This window comes from Dreissena polymorpha, chromosome 4 (assembly GCF_020536995.1).
Source record: "Dreissena polymorpha isolate Duluth1 chromosome 4, UMN_Dpol_1.0, whole genome shotgun sequence".
In the NCBI taxonomy this organism is placed as follows: Eukaryota; Metazoa; Mollusca; class Bivalvia; order Myida; family Dreissenidae; genus Dreissena; species Dreissena polymorpha.
This window is the reverse complement of record NC_068358.1, coordinates 136,575,261-136,598,581: the sequence shown is the minus strand read 5'-3', so window position 1 is coordinate 136,598,581 and position 23,321 is coordinate 136,575,261. Positions and strand designations below refer to the sequence as shown.

The following is a 23,321-nucleotide window of genomic DNA, read 5'->3' as shown; positions in this document are numbered from 1 at the left end:
GCATCATGTGCAAATAGGTATTATGCTAAGAGCAACACTGTCCACTTTTAAGTCATGCAAGGTTTTTGGTCATATGTTATTAAACCTCTTTTTAGGTGTAACCTGTGTGCTTAATAAGGATAACATCTTTTGTGATTGCAGGCAACTTCAACAGAATAACAAGCTCTCTAATCACACTTAATTTGCAGAGAAATGTCACCTCGCCTTGAATGCAAGCAACTCCAGTATGCATGTCCTAATTGATCAATTGTCAAGGGGTTAGGTAATGTACGTTGAAATGTAGGATTTATAATCATTGAATAGTAGATACTTCCATTAATCTTTCATTTATTATTAATGCATACATTAAACAAATTCGATCATTTGCATGAATATATCTTAATAAGGCTATGCATTTATTTCGTATAATACAAACAACAAATCGTTAATATATACTGCACACACAATAAAGTAACAGTATAAGTATACTGTACTGTATTCTGTACATGTGTACACTATCAGCTGACTTACCTGTAATAATGTTTCCAAGTAAATCGATTATTCTAACATACACTAACATACTTTAAATGATTTCGCAATACACAGTTACAGATAAAATGTTAACAAATATGAAAACAAGTGTCTCGTACATCCTTCACACTCATCGAGCCCCACCTACCTCAAATTCCCCTTGTCACGGCTCAGTACCAGTACACACCCCTTTTGCAATCTTTTGTTGACACAACTGTCAAACGAGTTTATAGAACAATAACAAATTACACGAAAACTTTCTGAAGTATTTTTATAAATGGTGTTATCCTCTAATTCATGTACATCAATATAAAGATTAATATTTGCAGTGACAGCGGTGGGAAATCTTGTAGTTTACCGTAATTTTGTAGGTGGTATCGCGATCACTGACTCATGACCACAATGCCGCCGACAGTTAATTTTAGATTTAGTATGTTGACAAATGACGTCACATCATATTTGGTAGGGATACCCTTGGGGTTTTCCAGACCAGAACTACGCCGATTAGTTCCTATTTATAGATTCGGTCTAACAGCGACTGTATTGGTTATATTTACAGAGTATTATCCTCCATTGTCATCAAGGTTCCATGGTGTAATGGTTAGCACTCAAGACTCTGAATCTTGCGATCCGAGTTCAAATCTCGGTGGAACCTCATACTTTTTAACTTTTATTTTGTCATTTTATTAATTTAGTAAATGATTTGTGCCTTTAGTGGTCATTAAAAAAAATGAAAAATTGGAAATAATTAATTGATAATTGTAACATGCTTAATGATAAATTGGTATTCTTGTGCGATTATTATTGTTTGACTTTATTTATTCAACCATTTAACTTTAAAAAACTGCCTAAATTATAAATGCAAACACATGATCGATTTTCTAAGGTAAAAATTATTTAAGTTTTCGATTCACATATAATTAATATTGATCAGGGACAATAGGTCATAGGATATATCAGAGCAAAGTAGCCCCAGATACACTTATGCTAAGTTTACATCTGGCCACGATCTCCCCGATTAGCCAGAGGCTAAAAAATCGGGGATCTCTACGATTAAATGGTATACCCCTTGTTCTGTTACACTTTCTTACGAAATCAGCACGTTTTGTTGCTACGATCGAGCCCACTATTTGCATCACGTTCTGTTACGCTTTGTTGCGATCAACACGATTGGCATCCACGCTCCACCACGTTCCGTTACGTCCTGTTAAGATCCCCCTCGACAAAGCCGCTTTGTTGCGATCTCCTGCGATTTGACCAACGATTTGATATTAGAAAATGAATCGGGGCAATTGTGGTGAAATTTAAGTTTGATTTAAAAACTGTCCTGATGCCCACGATGTCCCCGATTCAACCACGTTCCATTACGCTCCGCCACGAACACCCCGATTCGACTCCACGCTCTGTTACGTTCGCCACGATGCTCTGGAATCAAGGACATCGTGGTAATCGTGGCCAGATGTAAACCTAGCATTACCACTCATCAGGGGACATTACCTCCACAACAGGGACCAACAAACCTTGCATGGCTTGATAGCGGACACAGCAAATGATTTTGACTAATTCAATGTACTCGTTATATGTTAGCACAGCTTTAACTTGGAAAGATTTTTATCATTATTTTCATTCAATAAAAATTACTTATATTTTCCCACACACCTTAGTCAAGGTCACAGTTTGACGGGATTCAATTTTATATTTGATGGGCAATTCTCAATCGCCAACATGCCTCCAGCAAAGAGTGAAAATGATGCACGAGTCTTGCTCTGTGAAAAAAGGTTTCATGTGTGGTGTGTAAAGAGTTGTGCCAAATTAGCCTGTGCATTCTGTGACACTTTCTGCCTTCAATGGTTTTATAATAAGAGACTTGATCAAAATCGAACATACAATAAATGCGGAATATGTCATTCTTTATTAGCCTGCGTGGACTGCACAGGCTAATCTTGGATGATACTAACTGCACATTAAATAAACTGTTTTCAGAGAGTGCTTTTCAAATGTTTGGACTAGACATATGCACCTGTTCCCTTTTAAGAAAGCACCTTCTGGTGTCCACTACATTAATTTAGTTATCCATAGCAATAAAATGGGCCGATCTCAGTGAAAAGGGGGTGTAATGCATGTGCGTAAGAAAGTATTTTCTCTGAAAAAATCAAGTTTTGGTGGAAAGTGTCGTCCCTGATTAACCTGTGTGGATTGCACAGGCTAATCTGGGACGAAACTTTACGCACTTGCATTAAAACCCCCATTTCACAGAGCGAACCTCAAATGTTGGTACACATGTTGCAACCAGATGCAAAATGTTGTAATCGTTCTAGTATGATTGATCTTATGGCGAAAAGAGTATTAACAATGAAAGATTCAAGAGCTATTCTTGACTAACGAAATCAATGCTGCCTAAATGATTCACTGGTTATGTCCTTGGCTTTACCAATATATAGCAATTTTAACTAGTGAACAAATACACATGACTGATAATCCACACAAAATGAAACCAACAATTATTATCTGTAAAACTGTAGTCATAAGTGATGATAAATAATTATCCATGAGTCATAACACAATCAATTGTTTTTCAAATTTATTCCATTGTATTATATACAATAAATATTAGTATGTGTGAAACATTAATTTATCAATAAAAATATACTAAAAAATACAACACCGCTAAAACATTGATTAGAATAATAACACGAAGCTTGTGATCATTATATAAAAAAGTTAAAGGACTTACACTGCCTAACACTAGATGACAATGAAACTTAAGGGAGGTAATCACAGTTTATCTAACAAATATACTAAATAGAGTTCTCTATAAAAAAAAAGCAAACCAATGCATAACCTGCACATGTATATGCAATCATCACATAGATATTTATTTCTTTATCAACCAATATTAAACATATTTTAGAAAGCCTGAGAATTTAGATAATTTTAACATCAAACTACTTCAAACTTACAGTCAATGTCACTTCAAACAGGTGGGAGTATATGGAGACTTTATTAAATGCAAACAGTGCCAATCTTGATCCAATGTGGAGAACCCATTTTGAGCCCAGAAACAAACACAATTATTTCATTATAATTAAATTACAGTAAAACAACAACTAGATGATATCAAATAACTAACATTACATTATAAGACACAATTTACACACTTTCATATAAGATATAACAGTATTATATAAGATATAGAGAATACTAGGTCGGTGCCGAATAAAGCAAAGTTTATTTTGCGAGGCTTAGAAAATCTGAACCAAGAGCCTTGGCGAGAGGTTCAGATTTTCATGCCAAGCAAAATAAACTTTGCTTTATTCGGCACAGACCTAGTATTCGATTTATCCCATCAATTTCTTTAGTCGTAAATTATTTCTTTAAAAATAGAATAGGAAAATCAAACTACACGGAAAATCCCAAAGTTATTTTAAGCAAACATTGTTTCATTATTTTAATCGTGCCGAGCCTAATACATTACAAAGAGATCAGTAACTAACCTTTTTTTCTGTTTATCATACCTCTACGTCCCCGATTTTTAAGAAATAATGAAAAAAAACACTAAACAACTGCAGCTTTAGCGTGAAAGAACATGCATTGTGCCTTATGACGTGTTAATAATGACGTCACAAGTAGGCGCACTTAATATTTGTGAATAATGTTTTTTTGCTTTTTGAGTTGCATTATGTGTTAAAAATATATAATATCGTGGTATCAAATTGTTTGTTTTGTTGAATCTGATTCGATTTTACCTAAAATGATTACTTTATAGTTGATTCCGAGTAATATGACCATTCTTCGCCGCGCATGACAGCTATATTTCAGCACTGCTGAAATAGAGGAAAGTTTATTCCACAGTGGTTTATTTCGACAATGCACGTCTGATGATGGGATAAATAACAGTATTTGGTCAACCAATTGTTGGGATAAATAACAGTATTTGGTCAACCAATTGTTGGGATAAATAACAGTATTTGGTCAACCAATTGTTGGGATAAATAACAGTATTTGGTCAACCAATTGTTGGGATAAATAACAGTATTTGGTCAACCAATTGTTGGGATAAATAACAGTATTTGGTTAACCAATTGTTGGGATAAATAACAGTATTTGGTCAACCAATTGTTGGGATAAATAACAGTATTTGGTCAACCAATTGTTGGGATAAATAACAGTATTTGGTCAACCAATTGTTGGGATAAATAACAGTATTTGGTCAACCAATTGTTGGGATAAATAACAGTATTTGGTCAACCAATTGTTGGGATAAATAACAGTATTTGGTCAACCAATTGTTGGGATAAATAACAGTATTTGGTCAACCAATTGTTGGGATAAATAACAGTATTTGGTCAACCAATTGTTGGGATAAATAACAGTATTTGGTCAACCAATTGTTGGGATAAATAACAGTATTTGGTCAACCAATTGTTGGGATAAATAACAGTATTTGGTCAACCAATTGTTGGGATAAATAACAGTATTTGGTCAACCAATTGTTGGGATAAATAACAGTATTTGGTCAACCAATTGTTGGGATAAATAACAGTATTTGGTCAACCAATTGTTGGGATAAATAACAGTATTTGGTCAACCAATTGTTGGGATAAATAACAGTATTTGGTCAACCAATTGTTGGGATAAATAACAGTATTTGGTCAACCAATTGTTTTAACACTGCTTTATAATAATATGATCAATTATTGTGTAAAATAACACACACATTATGTCCAACAACAAATAACACACACATTATGTCCAACAACAAATAACACACACATTATGTCCAACAACAAATTACACACACATTATGTCCAACAACAAAACTTGCCAACTAATAAGCTGATTTTATATCATGTCCATTTTATAAAAACTTCAAAGAGTGTGTTTAAAATATTTTGAACTGTTTATATTTAATACATGCTTTCACACCATCTTTTACAACAAGCTATAGAAAATATCAAAGTGAACTAATGTATGCACACACAAATTAAAATTAAATGATTTTTTTTTACAAAAATGTATTGATTCACAGTCAAAAATTAGAACTATTTGCACAAGAATTTGAGAATAAATGATGAATATAATAATACATACTGGTATATTGTATGTATATTTCAGTAATACGTACAGAAGTTAAATGTTGAGAGATTGAAATCATAACACATAGAGAACATTATATTTATGCACACATACAAAGTCATACATCAGACCTTTCCAAAGGACTTTTATTAAAGAACAGGGGTGTAGATCCTTAGTTGGAAACATGGTTCACTTTAATTCTAAATTTCATGTGTCCTATATTAATTTCTACATAACTTCAGATCTAAACAACCACATAATGAATGATGTTTGGGCTTTAAAAAACAAAAGGGGTACCACTGACTTGGAAATTAAATATCAGATTCTGATATTCAGGCGAAGTGGCACCCCTAAATGGGAAATTTCATCCACCTGGCACCTTTGTGCTTAAAGGGCTTGGGGAAAAGCCTTCTGTATGTCATAACCAATGAAAAATGGTAACCACTAAAGCATAACAGCCTTGGAATACTGAGGTCCTGGCCTCAAATAACAGTGAGAGCATTTTTTTTTATTTGTTTGTTTAAAAATCATTTTCCTTGTTTTTATACTTGAGCTCTTTTGTTTAGATCTTTAAACCTGTCAAATAACGAAATGTGATGGCATACTTAAAACAAGAGGCCCATGAGGGCCTGAATTGCTCTACTGGTATAAACACTGTGCAAGTTTGGAAAGAATAAGATGAAAACTGTGTACTTAATCGCGCAAACAAGATTTTTCTCAAATTTAAGGGGAGATTATTGTGTACTTATTTCTCCGATACTGCTCATATTCAATAGGGTTCAAGTACTCATTGATATAAAGATACTGTGCAAATTTGGAAATAATTGGATGAAAACTGTGGAATTAATTGCGTAAACAAGCGGGATTTCAAAATTTTCGCATATTCAAGGGGATGTCATTCTGGACTTTTTGCTTCGATATTGCTCTTTTTAAAAAAGGGTTTGAGTCCTCATTGATAGAAAGACACTGTGCAAGTTTGCCAAGAATTGGATGAAAATTATGGACTTAATCACATAAAAAAAATGAATTTTCATTTTTTTCTCAAATTCAAGGGGAGATCATTCTGGACTTATAACTCCGATATTGCTTATTTTCAATAGGGTTTGACTCATCATTCAGATAAAGACACTGTGCAAGTTGGGAAATGATTGGATGAAAACTGTGGACCTTATTGCGTAAACAATTTTCTCAAATTCAAGGGGAGATAATTCTGGCCTTTTTGCTCTGATGTAACCCATTTTCAATAGGGTTCGAGTCTTCATTAATATAAAAACACTGAACAAGTTTGAAAAGAATAAGATGAAAACTGTGGACTTTATCGCGTAAACAAGAAAAAGTATAACGCACGCACGCACGGACAGACAACGGAAACCACGCCATGACATAAGCTCTTCAGGCCTTCAGCCAGTAGAGCTAAAAATGAAAAAATCTGTCATACCGGGGTAATGCTCTTTTACTCTTCAATAGTCATTATACACATACTTCCATACATCCTTAAACAGAATATAAATCATGTTTACTATTATATATAGTTAGGCACAATAAATTGTTATCTGAATATCATATAAATGCACAAACGCCAAAACATAAACACGAAAAAAAAGATTAAATAATCTGTTTAAAGTTTGCATGTTACATTCACCTTGTAAACTGTGGAATATCAACTATGCAAAAGTTTAAACAGGGACAAATATACAATGCCACAACAAATTGATGCAATTTAATTCTGCTATCAAACTTCAGAGAAAGAAAGCACAAAACTAGCAAATCATTCCATTTTTTATATAACTAGCACAAGGCACAGAATAGTAAACGTTATTGTTAATACATATGGTTAAAATTTCTGCCAAGCACATTCAGCTTACTAATTTCTGTCATTTGGTAGTATCAACAGTTTAACAAAACATAAAAAGTCTGTGTTCTTAAACATTTAGGCTAAACCAAAATGAATAGAAAAAACAAAAACTGCTTTTTAAAAATTTGTGCGCAAGGTAAAGTAGTTCATGCAAGCGCAATACATTTTACAATATATATTTTTTAATATTATACATTTTAGGTGCTGCAAATCAAACAAACATCTAACAAGGGACAAAATTGTCACAAAACCAGGTTTTCATTGTGAAAAAAAAATCTGATAAAGGGAGAAAACTCAAACTGAACTTTTGAAATGACCAAAAAAAATTAACCCCCTTTGTAAGTTTTTTTTTTTTTTTTAAATCTATTTTTAGTCGTGGCGACCTTGACATTGGAGATATTGACGTGATTCTTTCGTGGGACACACCGTCCCATGATGGTGAACAAATGTGCCAAATGATTTTAAAATCTCACAATGAATGACATAGTTATGGCCAGGACAAGCTCATTTATGGCCATTTTTGACCTTTGAACTCAAAGTGTGACCTTGACCTTGGAGATATCGACGTAATTATTTCGCGCGATACACCGTCCAATGATGGTGAACAAATGTGCCAAATGATTTTAAAATCTGACGATGAACAACATAGTTATGGCTCGGACAAGCTCATTTATGGCCATTTTTGACCTTTGAACTCAAAGTGTGACCTTGACCTTGGAGATATCGACGTAATTATTTCGCGCGACACACCGTCCAATGATGGTGAACAAATGTGCCAAATGATTTTAAAATCTGACAATGAACGACATAGTTATGGCCCGGACAAGCTTATTCCGCCAGCCCGCCAGCCAGCCAGCCAGCCAGCCCGCCCGCATTCGCCAATCTAATAACCAGTTTTTTCCTTCGGAAAACCTGGTTAATAAATATTGTGTTGTGGCCTAGCTGGTACTTAATGGAATGCTTTTGTCAAACAAAGCCAAAATATAAAACAATGTATCCCTCCACACAGCAACCAGACATTCGGCTCCCTGCAGATTTTTACTTCCTCAGACAATTAGCACCTCTTTTTTTTTTCGACCAGGACAATTGGCGACCCATTAAATTGTCCACCTAGACAATCAGCTCCCGTCTTATTTTTCCTCCCTGGATAATTGCCATTTTTTGAACTGCCATCTGATATTTTCAAGCCCCAGACAATCATTCTTTCATACTGAACATTTGCCACGATACATATACGATAACAATACAATTTTTTTTAGCCTTTGTATATTGTTGTGTATAAATCAAAGTGTACCATTTTTAAAGGTCATGCAACTCTTTTTTCCCTTATAAAACATTTTACTAAATTTTTCATTGCTGCAAATTATTTATTTTTTCACAAAAAAAGAACTGCAAATGAAAAAAAAGTTTAATTAGAAGAAAGAAAATGGAATCATTTCATTAGAAACAAGAGCTGTTAGAGGACAGCGCTCGACTATTCAAGTGCTTGACAGTATAACGTTAGCCATCATGGGGAATGGTTCATATTCAATAATTTATGAGACAATATTTTAAAAAATAAAAAAAGGAAAAATAAAAAAATAAAATTGGGGGGGGGGAGGAGGGGGGGTTGAGAGGGGGGGGTTGAGAGGGGGGTATAATGTGGGGTGTGGTCATTTATTAAATTATCTTTCAATAATAATAATAATTCTGTCAAAATGCTTGATACAGTTGTCTGCTCTTGTTTATAGGTTGGGGTCATGTTGGTAAACAAGTATGCAAAATATGAAAGCAATATGTGAAAGGACATTGAAAATATTTGGGGTAGTACGTAAACTTTAACAATTGCTGCATATTATAAGTGGAAAAGGGGCCATAATTATTACAAAATGCTTCATAGAGTTGTCTGCTCTTGTTTATAGGTTGGGGTAATGTTGGTAAACAAGTATGCAAAATATGAAAGCAATATGTCAAAGGACATTGAAAATATTTGGGGTAGTACGCAAACTTTAACATTTGCACGCAAACTGGAATGGCAATGCCGACGCCGGGGTGAGTAGGATAGCTCCACTATATATATTTCATATATAATAGTCGAGCTAAAAATGGAATTCATCATCAATCATAGAGGTGTTAAAAGGTTGTATTACAACAACTACGTGTATAATGAACAAAAGCCTTCAAAGGATTGTCTGGGTTGACACATTAATTGGGTGCCAATTGTGCAGGTGACAATTAAATAGATGCATATTGTCCAGGACGGCACATTTATGAGGTGCCCATTGTCCAGAAAAGCAATAAAGCTTTATGAGCCGATTGTCCCCGTGCCCCTTTTCCTACCAGCAGAAAATACTGTACACATTTTGTTTGAATATGATAATACAACATGACATTAAGACCATTGAAAGTAGCCTTTTTTAAATACACACACTTTAGACAATTCAGAATATAATAATTTTAAGTGTTCAATCCCAATAAGGAACATAATTATCATCGTTTTTACAAGTGTACAACTTATTTAGCACAGTGTACCCAGAGAGGGGCTAAAGTTTACCATATCACAATATTATGACTAGAATGCTTGACCTTTGGTGACAAAAAACTTGGTACAAAAATCTCACATTGCTTTTCATGTGTGATTATGAACCAGGATACAAGGATGATTGTATGATTACATCTTAAGTTATGTACATTTTGAGGTAATGCCGTGTAGCATGTCAATCTATTATTAGTAACAAATTACCTGGCATTTGACCTCTGGGAACATTCAGTGTCATGCATAATCCTGTCATCACAGTTTTGTAATAATATTGAATATGTTTTTCTAGTTATTTACGCATGCACAGACAGAGGAAGAGATGACCAATGGAAGGACCTACCATATGGACAAATGACCAACCTATAACAAGTTTTAAGATTATTACTCTTTTGCATTTAATTACATTATTAAGTGCTGTTCTATATTTAGTAACAGTGACCTGTAATTCAACCACTGTTTATAAGAAAGGTTGTGTATATTCATTATATTGCCCTTTATAAATACAACAAGTTTCATCCACTATTTTTCAGTACTTTTAGATAAATCACAGGATCCAGAGTTAAATGGATGGCTGGGCAGACATACATGACTGTTGAAGAGCAAACATTTCTCACCTCCAATAAGGGACTAGCAAGTTGTCCCTTTCAGGAATTCCTGTACGGGACGTACACGATAGCCAAAGATTGGCTGAGCTAAATTCATCAACAAGAGGGCCTGAAAGGCCCAAAGTCGCTCACCTGAGATAAAAAGAAATGACCTGTTCTTTGCAGCCCAAGATATCAATAGAACAAATGTGCTAACCAAGTTTCATGAAGAATAAACAACAAATGGCCCCATGGCGGAAATGTTTTTCAACAGACTGGAACCATTTTTGAACTCATCCAAGATGTTATTGGAACAAATCTTCTAAAACGGTTTCATGAAGATCCAACAATAAATGTGGCCTCAACAGTGTTAACAAGGCAAATATTCATGACGCACAACGGCAGACAGACAATTGACAAAAGGTGATCACAAAAGTTCACCATGAGCAAAAAATATTATGCTCATAAAGATTGTCACCATGTGTGAAGATCAGCAAGTGTCATTCAGATTGAACTAAAAATGTGACTAAAAGTATTCACAATGTTTTACTATAAACAACTGTGGTAGTGCGGTCTCGTTCGCATATGCAAGTGAACCGGTCACGGGACGGTTACGAGTTATGTAACTGTGTGAGCACTTATGTAATACGGAAATATTTATCGAGTCTAATTAAAGAACGCTTATTTCTAACACACTTACTGGTTATAATTCAATTAACTAAAGGCGTCCAGTCAGATACGCCTGAATACACTCAAAGAATTATTCTATAAGTGAAAACCAAAGCAGCTTTAATGACAAGGGACAAAATTGTCACAAAACCAGGTTTTCATTGTGAAAAAAAATCTGATAAAGGCAGACAACTCAAACTGAACTTTTGAAATGAACAAACAAAAGTAACCCCCTTTGTAAGTTTGTTTTAAAATAAATCTATTTTTAGTCGTGGCGACCTTGACATTGGAGATAATGACGTGATTCTTTCGTGCGACACACCGTCCCATGATGGTGAACAAATGTGCCAAATGATTTTAAAATCTCATAATGAATGACATAGTTATAGCCCAGACAAGCTCATTTATGGCTATTTTTTACCTTTGAACTCAAAGTGTGACCTTGACCTTGGAGATATTGACGTAATTTTTTCGCGCGACACACCGTCTAATGATGGTTAACAAATGTGCCAAATGATTTTAAAATCTCACAATGAACGACAAAGTTATGGCCCGGACAAGCTTGTTCCGCCCGCCCGCCAGCCAGCCCGCCCGCATTCGCCAATGTAATAACCAGTTTTTTCCTTCGGAAAACCTGGTTAAAAATAACTAACTTTAGTCTAAAGAATCTATGCATCGTTAAAAATGAACAAATACAGCAAATACCTTCGTGAACGTAAAAAGAAGTTCACAATCTGTCAAAAAAACTAATATAAATATTAGTTACTGTTAGCCTAGAAGTTGCTTCAAAATTTTTGTTTATAAAATAAGTCTAACTTAATCTAAGGAACAAAATTTAAGGAGAGTGGAAAACTCCAGTGACTCAAATGTAAAAAATAAGAAGAATTTACAAAAGTTATTTCAATCAAAAGTCTTTCTAATTTAAAAAATGCCAAATAACAAGGTTGCCATGCAAACAGTTTCATAGCACAGTAGTCTGCTAAATACACCATAACACAGTTTGTAGGTTTAACTTGGCTTATCAGTAAAGATCCAAGATAAGGCTCTACAGTGCATTAGTACATGTACAGTTATTTTATGACATAGGTTTATTAAATTGCATGCAAACTACTGTCTTTATGTACACCACATTTTATGAAAGAAGTCCCAGGTTTATACAAGGGGGTTAACTATTAGTTAACAATAAGAAAGTATGTACAGGTTATCTTTCTTTAACACTATGGCTTATCACAACTAGACTGTTCAAATGCTTTCACTATATACATATAAAGAAAACTGCCGACCCCCTGGCGGCCATGTTTTTCCACCGATCTGGACGATTTTGGAACTCAACTGTCATATCCAGAAAACAAATGTTCTGACCAAAGTTCATGAAGATTGGACCAAAAATGTGACTTCCAGAGTGTTCACATGTTTTCGCTATATACATATAGAGAAAAGGGCCCCGCCCCCTGGCGGCCATGTTTTTCACCGATCTGGACCATTTTCGAACTCGCCGGAGATATCAATGAAACCAATGTTTTGACCAAGTTTCATGATGATTGGGCAAAAATTGTGACTTCTAGAGTGTTCACAAGGTTTCTCTATAGCCATATAAGAAATACTGCCCTGCCCTATGGCGGCCATGTTTTTCAACGGACCGGAACCATTTTTGAACTTAATCAACATATCATTTAGACAAACATTTTGAAAAAGTAACATGAAGATTGGACATCAAATGTGACTTCTACAGTGTTCATAAGGTTTTTCTTTTTTTGTCCTAGTGACCTAGTTTTTGACCCAGTTTCGAACTCGGTCAAGGTATCAATGGGACAAATGTTCTGACCAAGTTTCATGAAGATCGGACAATAAATGTGGCCTCTGGAGTGTTCATAAGGCAAATGTTGACGCTGCACGACGGACAAAAGGCGATCACAAAAGCTCACCCTGAGCTCAGCTCAAGTGAGCTAATAAAAACATGCTAAAATAATATAACATGTTCAATTTATTTAATTGTGTGAAAAGAATATGGTAGGATGTTAAAACCTAAAATTCCTAACCATCACTATATTCGGTATTATAAAAATATAGAATAACAGAGTCAAACACTACCATGAAAAACCTACACTGTCATTACATTAGCATTTCCTGAGTAAATTGGTTGATAAATGACTAGATCTCGAGGAATTGTGCATGTCACTTCATAAGAACAATAAATACAGACATAAATACAGAAAGTCGAACCTTTTTAACAAAACAAACTTAAAAGATTTCACAGATGATCAAACATTTTACGCACTAATTGTATTCAAATAATGCATTTTAAAGAAGACAACTTTACAATAGAAGAAACAATCACACCCTTGATATGCTGTATACTTAAATTAAGTGATCCAAATTATTGCTTTTTATTGATTTGCCTGGTGAGGTTGTAAACTCTACAATCTAACACAACATGACCAGGGTTCCCGCTGTCGATCGCCATTGGCGCCAATTGCGACAAAATAAAAAATCTGGCGACAAAATTTCGTAAATGGCGATTTTAAAAAAATCGGCATTTTTCTGCGTTCATATTTTCTTAAAATGACAAAAGACGCTGTGATTACCAGCCGCTTTACGGCAGTCGTAATACTATAGATTTCCATGGTGAAAGCGATACAGCTGTAATCAATGGAGCGTGGTGCTGACTGCCGACTACCGCAAAGTGGAATGTTATGGTGATAATTGCGATTATCTGGGGTGTTGTTGCAAGTTATCTTAATTGGTCGGCAGTTTTATTGCTTCAGAGATAAGGCAATATTGAAATATACCGACTTTGCGCTTAAATGTGAAGTGTTTGTCACAGTGTTCGAAGCAGATTCAAGACTGTTAAATTGACAACAATGACAATCAAAAAGGTAAGTATCGATTGTTTTTAGAAAAATCGGTGTAATTATAGAAAATAGTAAAACATTTTACATCTATTGGTTCTATTTAAACGGTAACATATTGCTGTTTCACTCGTCAAAATGGCAAGTTCAGAGTGTAAAACGACTTTTAGAAAGTGAACATTAGATGCTGCTTATTTTGAGACTCATTCAAAATGCAAACGTTCCCACCGCTATTGTTCACCAGCTAACAAACAAAAACCAAACAAAGACAGTTGTTTATCAGAATTTCATTTCCTTCAATATGATTTCCAACACACAATCTATGCTGTGTGAACTCTTTATATCCTCAACACTTATCAATTCATTCACTTCCGGATGTACCTTAAAAAAAAAGGTAAACATAGTTTAGCACATGGAAATCAATTTGACATTTGATATACACAAATGCTTATTTTATTTGACTGTTGTGTTAAGGGCTCTATGTAGTAGATCATATGCTAGCACACATTTATATTATTTATATACTTTACATTCATTGATTATTATTTGTATTATATTAATATTATATTTCCCTTTTTGTATTTTCAGAATACCACAAAGCTTCTGAAGCACCAAAACTGTGGCAACATATTCAGGCTGCTAAGAAGGTGTCAATCAACAAGAGTTACAACTGATTGAATGTGCCTTTATTTAATTAACAATGTTAAATGTGTTGTTATTATTAATACTACTGTTATTAAATCAATTCCTTTAACATACTGTAAATGCTCAGTTTTTGTGTGTATTATAATAACATGATCTTCATTGCCCAAATGTTGCCCCAGTGTGGCGACAACTTTTTAAATTTGGCGAAAGTAAGTGGCGACAACTTTTGAAAGCCCAGAGGGAACCCTGATGACAACTATAATAAATAGATAAAGTGGATGTTACATAATTGTGAAAAATTATACAAAACATCTTGTAGTAATGGAATTTTATCAGATCTGGTAGTGTGATGAGAAGCTAACACGTGCGCCAACATTATTTCACAATTCCACGGTTTACGAGTTCTCGTGCGAGGGCCACATTTTTGGCAGTCTGCAACCCAAGAGGTGTTGGTCGATCTTCCCCAGTTACTATGGCATTCACCTGAAACCCGGATTGCTTTTAGATGTGATACAGTAAGTCTATATACCATATTGCAATATATTGAAAACTGTACAAGAAACATCAGGAAATCAGGTTTTTAAGATAAACATTACAAATAAATTTTAACAAGAGATTGCCAAGCAATGTGGTCCCCTACTGGTGAAACTCCACCATTGTCAGTATTATATATATATATATATATATATATATATATATATATATGTGTTTCCATAGTAACCAGAATTCTTTATGTAGGAACAAAATTAAATGACATGCATAACCTCCATATTGCCATCTATTCATGTTTCAAGTTTCATGAAAAAATATGAAGAACTTTTAAAGTTATCGCAGGATCCAGAAAAGTGTGACAGACAGACTGACTGACTGACAGACAGAGCGCAAACCATAAGTCTCCTCTGGTTTCTACGGCAGGGGACAATAATTCTGCAATCCTAGGCTAGGTCTTGATGCAAACTTTTACCACACAAAATATAAGCGCAATACCTGCATCCCAACACAAGTTATTTAGAAAATACTTTCTATTTAACCATTTACCTATTAGATACATATTTTGAATCAAATTTAAAAGGCTTCATTTCCAAGAGAGAAAACATAACTATTTTCTATTTCCCTGTCAAGAACCTTGATCTTAACCAAACAGGTCTAAAATTGAATCCCAAACTAGGTGTACATGTACACTGTAAATCCAATATAGCGCGGTCAATGGAGTCCAAGCCGCGAAACAGCATTATAAACGAATCAGCGCTATAAGTTTTGAGCTCATTTACTGCAGGGCGCTATAAAAAACAGGTATAGTATAGCCTATAATATAGGTCATGCATATTGCCACGCCGTGTTGTCATCCGCAAATACATGCATATAAACCGAATGGTATCGATAACAGTATACATACCGCTTTTCTTATGTGCACATTTATCCGATAATACAATAAAATTGCAACATCACTTAAAAAATAATAATCTTGAACATTGGTCAGCACGTAAGCTATCTACACAAACAATTTTATAGCACACCTCCATGCAAACAATCAATATTGAGAGAGGCCATTTTTTAAATTTTAGTTACATTAACAACGACCTTTACGCGAACAGCCCCAAGTAACAACGACCTTTATGCGACCAGCCCCAAGTAAACTCCGCAGCGAGGTCTGCATATAACCCAACCACATACATTTCAGAGCACACAAAATTTCATTCCAATACCTCCCTAAAAACAAAAGTTATTAACCAGGAACCTTTTTACTTTTTTGTATCAACAGCTATGTTAACTTGGCCTGATTGGAGACAAATGCAATCCCAAGCTAGTTCAAAAACTCCTTCAAAACTGAAACTATTAAGAAGGCCATTTTTGATTTTGAGCAGTGGTTACCTTGACCCTTATCCTACACACCACAAATACAATCCAAAGATTGGGGCTCAAGATTTGTAAATGCAAACTTCATATATATTCACCAAAAACTAATTGTTCGCTGTTTTGCTATCTTTATTAGCAGTGAACTTGACCTTGACCTATCTTGCTCCAAATATTTTCATGATTTATTGCAGAATAACCTACACTCATCGTCACTAATTCCCTGATTTTCTACATAGAAAAGTTGTAGACTGTGTTATAATAAAATCAAACTTAAAACAGTCATTAGTTATGTAACATTACCTGCGATGATTTGACAATGATAGCACCACTGTCCAGCAGTTTTTGTTTGGTTTCCTCAATTGCTTTCACGTCAACTCCTCTACAGGCATCTTCTACCAGAATTGTTCGAAACCCATGCTCCAGAGAATGAAATGCAGTGTAACCTGCAGACAAAGGTTTTTATGTTAAACTAAATTAAACTGGGTATAATGCAAAGTAGAGAAACACCGCATACTTTGAGGGTTACGCCAAAAACTATGTTCGAAAAAAAGCACAATTGCCTTTATAGAAAAAAAATATTTTTAATTGTATCAAACAAAAACATTCTCAGTAGAAAATGCACTTTTGTTACACAGACATGTTCTTATAGCATTTCAAGAGTGTCTATGAAGTGCAAAGTACTTGTCTATGGCTTCAATCATTCAAAGACATAGCTGATGATGTAATAACGTGACTTGTCTATGGCTTCAATCATTCAAAGACATAGCTGATGATGTAATAACGTGACTTGTCTATGGCTTCAATCATTCAAAGACATAGCTGATGATGTAATAACGTGACTTGTCTATGGCTTCAATCATTCAAAGACATAGCTGATGATGTAATAATGTGACTTGTCTATGGCTTCAATCATTCAAAGACATAGCTGATGATGTAATAACGTGACTTGTCTATGGCTTCAATCATTCAAAGACATAGCTGATGATGTAATAACGTGACTTGTCTATGGCTTCAATCATTCAAAGACATAGCTGATGATGTAATAACGTGACTTGTCTATGGCTTCAATCATTCAAAGACATAGCTGATGATGTAATAACGTGACTTTTTTACTGCTTCATTTTTTAATGGGCAACAAAGTAATATAGATGATTGTGTTGTTAGACAAAATTGTAAAGGCTGAGATAATAGATTAAATCTCTATTGAAGACACACTCAATTGAAGAAGTCACAAACATTAAAAAACACTACTTTCTATTATAAAAATCTGTCAAAATGTGTATAAACTTAAAATTCTGACCAATGCAAATACTTGTAACATATAAGTTTTTATTTCATTAGATAACGTGCATAGTTTAGGAAAAATTATAGAATTTAGCAGATGTGGGCCTGGTCAAAAGTAGACTTGCTTTAAAGAATTATAAGTATCTGTACAGAATAAATCTAAATATAAAATGTTGTGTTTTTTGCGATTTTTTAATGTTTTCCATGGAGAGAAATAGTTGCATCACAAAGTCCCATAGACAATTATATGGGTTTGGTCACAAATTATAAATACCAAATTAACAGTTCTATACTAACTCAGCTAACAATGTTACAACCAACATTTTTACAAAGGAGCCCTACCTGCTAAACTTTCCTATTTCACACTACAGTTTAACAGTCGATATGATAACAAGTACTTTTCCTAATTGCAGTTATTGCACCCTTAGTCAGTCATAATCATGATATTAAAAGAATAGAAATCAAAGTTTGAGCATCATTTGTCAATATTTTTAGCCAAGACATGGTTTGAGTATATGAAACTTGGTAGTTATGGGGCTCGAAGTGTTGTTCTTACCGACACAGATATCATACGCCACCCCACACACAAATACATCTGTGACTTTATGTTTCGCAAGTATTTTCACGAGTTCCGTCTGAGAGAGTTTGTTGTTGTCCCAGAATGCTGAATAGCTGTCAACCTCTGAGTGATGCCCCTTGTTCACAAACTGGGCATTCTTTGCTATCTGTAATTGAGACCATCTCACAGTATTAAGGGTCCTAAACAGCAACAAGGTAATACATTGTAATGCATGTACCATGACATAAGAGCCGTGAGCTTCATAAATAGTGATTAGAAAACTAAGTAACCAGCTATGTTCTTTGGGAAAAAAAGTCTTCAACACAAACCAAGTCACAATTGACAATTGACTTGACAAGAGCCGTTCCAAGTCAGCACGTTCAACTATTCTTCCATTTCGATAGTGTAATATACATTGTCCATTAGTAAACTGATAAAATAATCATGAAGACATATTTTAAGAGGAATATTTTTACTAGTTTAATTAAATCTAAAAATGTTCGGACACAAGCAAGTTGTGTTGGCTGATCAAGAACTGCGCCAGAGGAAACTTGCAGGAAAACACAAACCACACTTCTCAAACGCAAAACATTAAGAGTCAGATCGCCAATAGGAGTACACTTAATACTTTTTGTCTGTTTTCAGACGTTTGGTAACATAGACATTAACCTTGACCTGTAGTACCCAAAATGCAATCCCAAGTCTGCATAAAGTTATACTAGCTACACACCAAATTTCAGAACACTACCTAAAGCAAAGTCGCATTACTTAGTGGAAACTTTTTTCTATTTTTAGTTACTGTGACCTTGGTCTGACTGTCCCCTAAGAAAATACCCAGCTTGGTCTACATGTGAGCTACATGCACACAGCAAAATACCTCAGTCACAACTTACATGATGTATAGAAATAAGTTTATATATTTAGTTACAGTAGCCTCGACCATTGACCAGACTGGACTTTAATGTAATCCCATGCATGATGCTAAGTCAGCATATAAGCTACCTACACACAAAATAATATAAAAGTATCTACATCCTAAGCTTTTTTTTACCAGTTGCCCCAAAAGTCTCCTTTCAAGCTTGCTGTAAACAAAGTTTCATCAAGGTTGGTCAACACATACTGAGTGATTGATTGGCAAACACAAATCTTAACCTAAGGCCAGCATTTTTTTATTATTTGTTTTACAGGAGCGCCTGACCCTAATTTTCAACAAATACAAATAAAAATATAAGTCACTTTCGTTTTTTTTTATTTACATTTCATCCGCGGACCTGGTATTTTATCCAAAACTAGAAAAAAAATGCGCAGATTGCCGAAAGTGTTGTTCAAAATTTGTTTATAATACGGGTTGTTTAGTTGTGCCTAGTCGACTAATTGTAAAGCGTCAGCGATTTTCATTGGCTATTAAAGCATTTCTGTTTATACTTAACTGGTACACTGCAGCAGACGACAGCCCTGTAATTATGTAAACAATAGGTTTAAGAGCTTGTGGGACGTATTGGCCAGTCTAGTGTTTAAAACAGCTTGTGCTATGACATTGGTAAGTTTATCATTGAAATCTGTACATTATTGGCTGCTTTCAGGGAAAACGGGGCTAAACCCTTTCAGTGCGGGAACCAAATTTTGAAGGCCTTTGCAAACAGTTTGGATCCAGATGAGACGCCACGTTCTATCAGGATCCAAACTGTTTGCTATTCTGACAGTATTCTTTGAAAAAAATCGAAGAATATGCTAATTTTAGAAATTCAGCAGACGACATTTTAGAAGAAGACAAATTTCCCAGCATTCAAAGGGTTAATGCTGCATTATAAGTCTGTCATGTGGGCAAAATTATTTCTCAATAATGTAAACAAAATAGATTAAGTATTAGAAACACGTATCACAACATGTACATGATTATAGGCTTGTTATTCTTAAGCAAGGAAACCACAATTCTGAAGATGGTTGCCAGTGCAGCGACAAGTTGTGAAAAAAGATTATTTTGTTTAAGTTATCTCTATAACATAAATATGAGGATAAACAGTCACACACAACTCGACCTGTGCTTTAAGACACACTCTTTAAAATTTGAATGGTTTGTGTTTATTTCAAACTTGCGATATAAAAAGCTATAACATTAGTTTGAAAACTGAGTTGCTTCTAAGATTATGCAATAGCAAACAAATTCAGTGCCTTCAGCGCCATGAGTAGTGTGCATATTCCACCCATGGATGAAAGTTACAAAGTTGGTTGTTAAAGCTATTAAACAATGTAATGAGTTTTCAAGTCTTTTTTATTTAAGTCAAATGCATGCTATATTTGTTATAAACATACATATGATATACACTCAACAAAAGTTTAACGATCACTATAATACACTACACACTTGGCGTGTTTAATAGTCTCTATTAAAGCAATATAGTATAAAACATGCGAAAGGTACTTTTACCTATAAACATAAATAAAAATATGTTTACTATTATTATAAAAAGCTTCTACAACAGTGTAATTAGATATATAAAACACTTAAAGGTTAATGCAAGTACACATAAGGTTAAATTGGCTGAATTTTAAATTTTCAAAAATAAAAAAAATATTCAGTTTAGACAGTTTTATTTTATGCTCTCCGGTGGTTTATAGAGAAATATCAGTGAATTAAAACTGATAATTTCACTGTTTCAAACAATGAAAATTATCAGTGAAAATTATCGATAATTTTCACTGTTTACTGTGAAATGACGTCATTTTTTTGACGAAATGATGTCATTATTTCAGCAAAATTCTTTAGATAAACTCTTTAACAATATAAATAAACTGTGAAACAAAGCATAAAATAAAAAAAAAATTGTTGGATTCGGTGGAATATCGATTTTAACTCACTTGTGATCATAAAAAATATTTTTTTTCACTCGTGGCGAAAATATTGTTTTTTATGATCACTTGTGAATTAAAATCGATAATCCACTGAATCCAACAAATATCCTCTATTTATTTTTATTTTTTTGGTCGACTGCTCACTTTTCATGCTTTTATTTTTATTTATCCCCCCCCTACTCAAATTTTGTGAAAAATTTCCCGTAAAACAAATAAAATCAAGAGGGCCTGAAAGGCCCAAAGTCGCTCATCTGAGATAACAAGATATTATAAGGACAAATCTTCTGACCAAGTTTCACGAAGATCGGAAAATAAATGTGGCCTCTAGAGTGTTAACAAGGTTTTACTATAGCCATATAAGGAAAAATGCCTCACCCATGGCAGCCATGTTTTTCAACCAACCGGCATCATTTTTGAACTCGTCCAAGATATTATCGGGATGAATCTTCTGACCAAGTTTCATAAAGATCGGACAGTAAATGTGGCCTCTAAGAGTGTTAACAAGATTTTACTATAGCCATATAAGGAAAAATGCCCCGCTATTGGAAGCCATTATTTTCAAGCAAACATAATTATTTTCGAACTCATCCAAGATATCATTGAGACCCATCTTCTGACCAAATTTCATGAAGATTGGACTATAAATGTGGCCTCGAGAGTTCAAACAAGGTTTTACTATAGCCATATATAGCAATATTAGGAAAAATGCCTCGCCCCTGGTGGCCATGTTTTAAAAGCAACCAAAACCATTTTCGAACTCATCCAAGATATCATTAGGACAAATCTTCTGACCAAGTTTCATGATGATCGGAAAATAAATGTGACCTCTAGAGTGTTAACAAGGTTTCACTATAGCCATATAAGGAAAATAGCCCCGCTCTCGTGATGGCAATGTTTTTCAACCAACCGGCATCATTTTTGAACTTGTCCAAGATATTATTGGGATGAATCTTCTGACGTGGGACAAAGCCTCTCCAGTTACCACAAGACCTAGCTGCTCCGCTGACCAGTGGCTGATACCATCTTATCAATATCAGTACCCCATCTTTACAGGCATTATTGGAAAAACGATGTTTTATGACCCTCATTGCTTTTGAACCTGATATTCTCATAAAAATTGAAATATTATTGAAAAATACTCATATGAAAGTTTTAGCTAATAAAATTTCCTTTCCTGTGGTGTAAACTGTATGTTTCTACCTTAATTTATTGGTCAGTTATAGTCATGCAAAGTTGACCGTTGTGTGTTTTACTGCGTTTCAATGCAAATCTACCTCTTTGGAAACGCAACCCTCATTGCCTTTTAACCTGATTTTCTCATAAAAGTTGAAATATTATTGAAAAACACTCAATATGAAAGTTTTAGCTAATAAAATTTCCTTTCCTGTGGTGTAAACTTATGTTTCTAGATTATTTTATTTATCAGTTATAGTCATGTTAAGTTGACCGTTGTGTGTTTTACTGGGTTTAAATGCAAATCTCTTTCCAGCTCATATAGAAACTTTGCTAAGTTGGTGTGTTGAATCAAATACAAATAATTATATTTTGAAATATTAATTTTTTTCTTACTTTCCAAACTACAATTCTTCTTTCTTGAAGATTTTTTTATTTTATAAATTCATTCTGCAAGCCTCAAAATTCATGTAAATTCTTATAAATAACTATAGAAAAACACAGAGTTTCTCAAACAACTTCATTCATTTTCAAAATCAATTTTATTATTTCTTATAAAATTCTTACAATACTTGGTATTTCTATTACATTAATTCACCAAATGATTTATAAACATTTATAGATACCGGTAACAATTTAATTGGATGTTGCATAATGTGCCATGAATAATCATATAATCAATTTGCATTTTGCATTTTATTACCGATCGAAATCCGGCAATGTCGGCGTCTTCAATAAGTCTCCAGTTTGTGTATTTATTTGCAAAATTCCAATTTTAGTCGGCTACTTTATTATCAAATACTCCAGTTTATAATCTGATCGCCGACATATAACTTTATAACCCAGAAGTCGCCGACAAACCCGTGTATTCGTGTACCAAATTACAAAA

At 34.2% G+C, this 23,321-nt stretch overlaps 1 protein-coding gene, 2 long non-coding RNA genes and 1 other non-coding gene across 5 annotated transcripts in view; 2 read left to right on the top strand and 2 right to left on the bottom strand.

Moving 5' to 3' along the window:
- The first annotated feature begins 1,093 nt into the window (after positions 1-1,093).
- Trnaq-cug (transfer RNA glutamine (anticodon CUG)) lies at positions 1,094-1,165 on the top strand. The gene has a single exon. It is a non-coding gene; the product is annotated as a tRNA-Gln (tRNA).
- A 6,578-nt stretch (positions 1,166-7,743) lies between these two features.
- On the bottom strand, positions 7,744-8,791 carry LOC127876798 (uncharacterized). Its single transcript, XR_008048086.1, has 2 exons — positions 8,155-8,791; positions 7,744-7,992 (listed from the first exon to the last, which is right to left on the bottom strand). It is a non-coding gene; the product is annotated as an uncharacterized LOC127876798 (long non-coding RNA).
- Positions 8,792-13,847: 5,056 nt separating this feature from the next.
- Positions 13,848-14,826, top strand: LOC127876804 (uncharacterized). Its single transcript, XR_008048091.1, has 2 exons — positions 13,848-14,088; positions 14,650-14,826. It is a non-coding gene; the product is annotated as an uncharacterized LOC127876804 (long non-coding RNA).
- Positions 14,820-23,321, bottom strand: part of LOC127876773 (nicotinamidase-like) — a 55,483-nt gene continuing 46,981 nt past the window's right edge. For both annotated transcript variants that reach the window (XM_052422245.1, XM_052422246.1), the window contains 3 exons: positions 18,404-18,572; positions 16,864-17,006; positions 14,820-15,189 (listed from right to left, as the gene is read on the bottom strand). In XM_052422245.1, the coding sequence (XP_052278205.1) occupies positions 15,082-15,189; positions 16,864-17,006; positions 18,404-18,572 (420 nt within the window). In that variant the 3' untranslated portion in view covers positions 14,820-15,081. The remainder of the gene's footprint in view (positions 15,190-16,863; positions 17,007-18,403; positions 18,573-23,321) is intronic.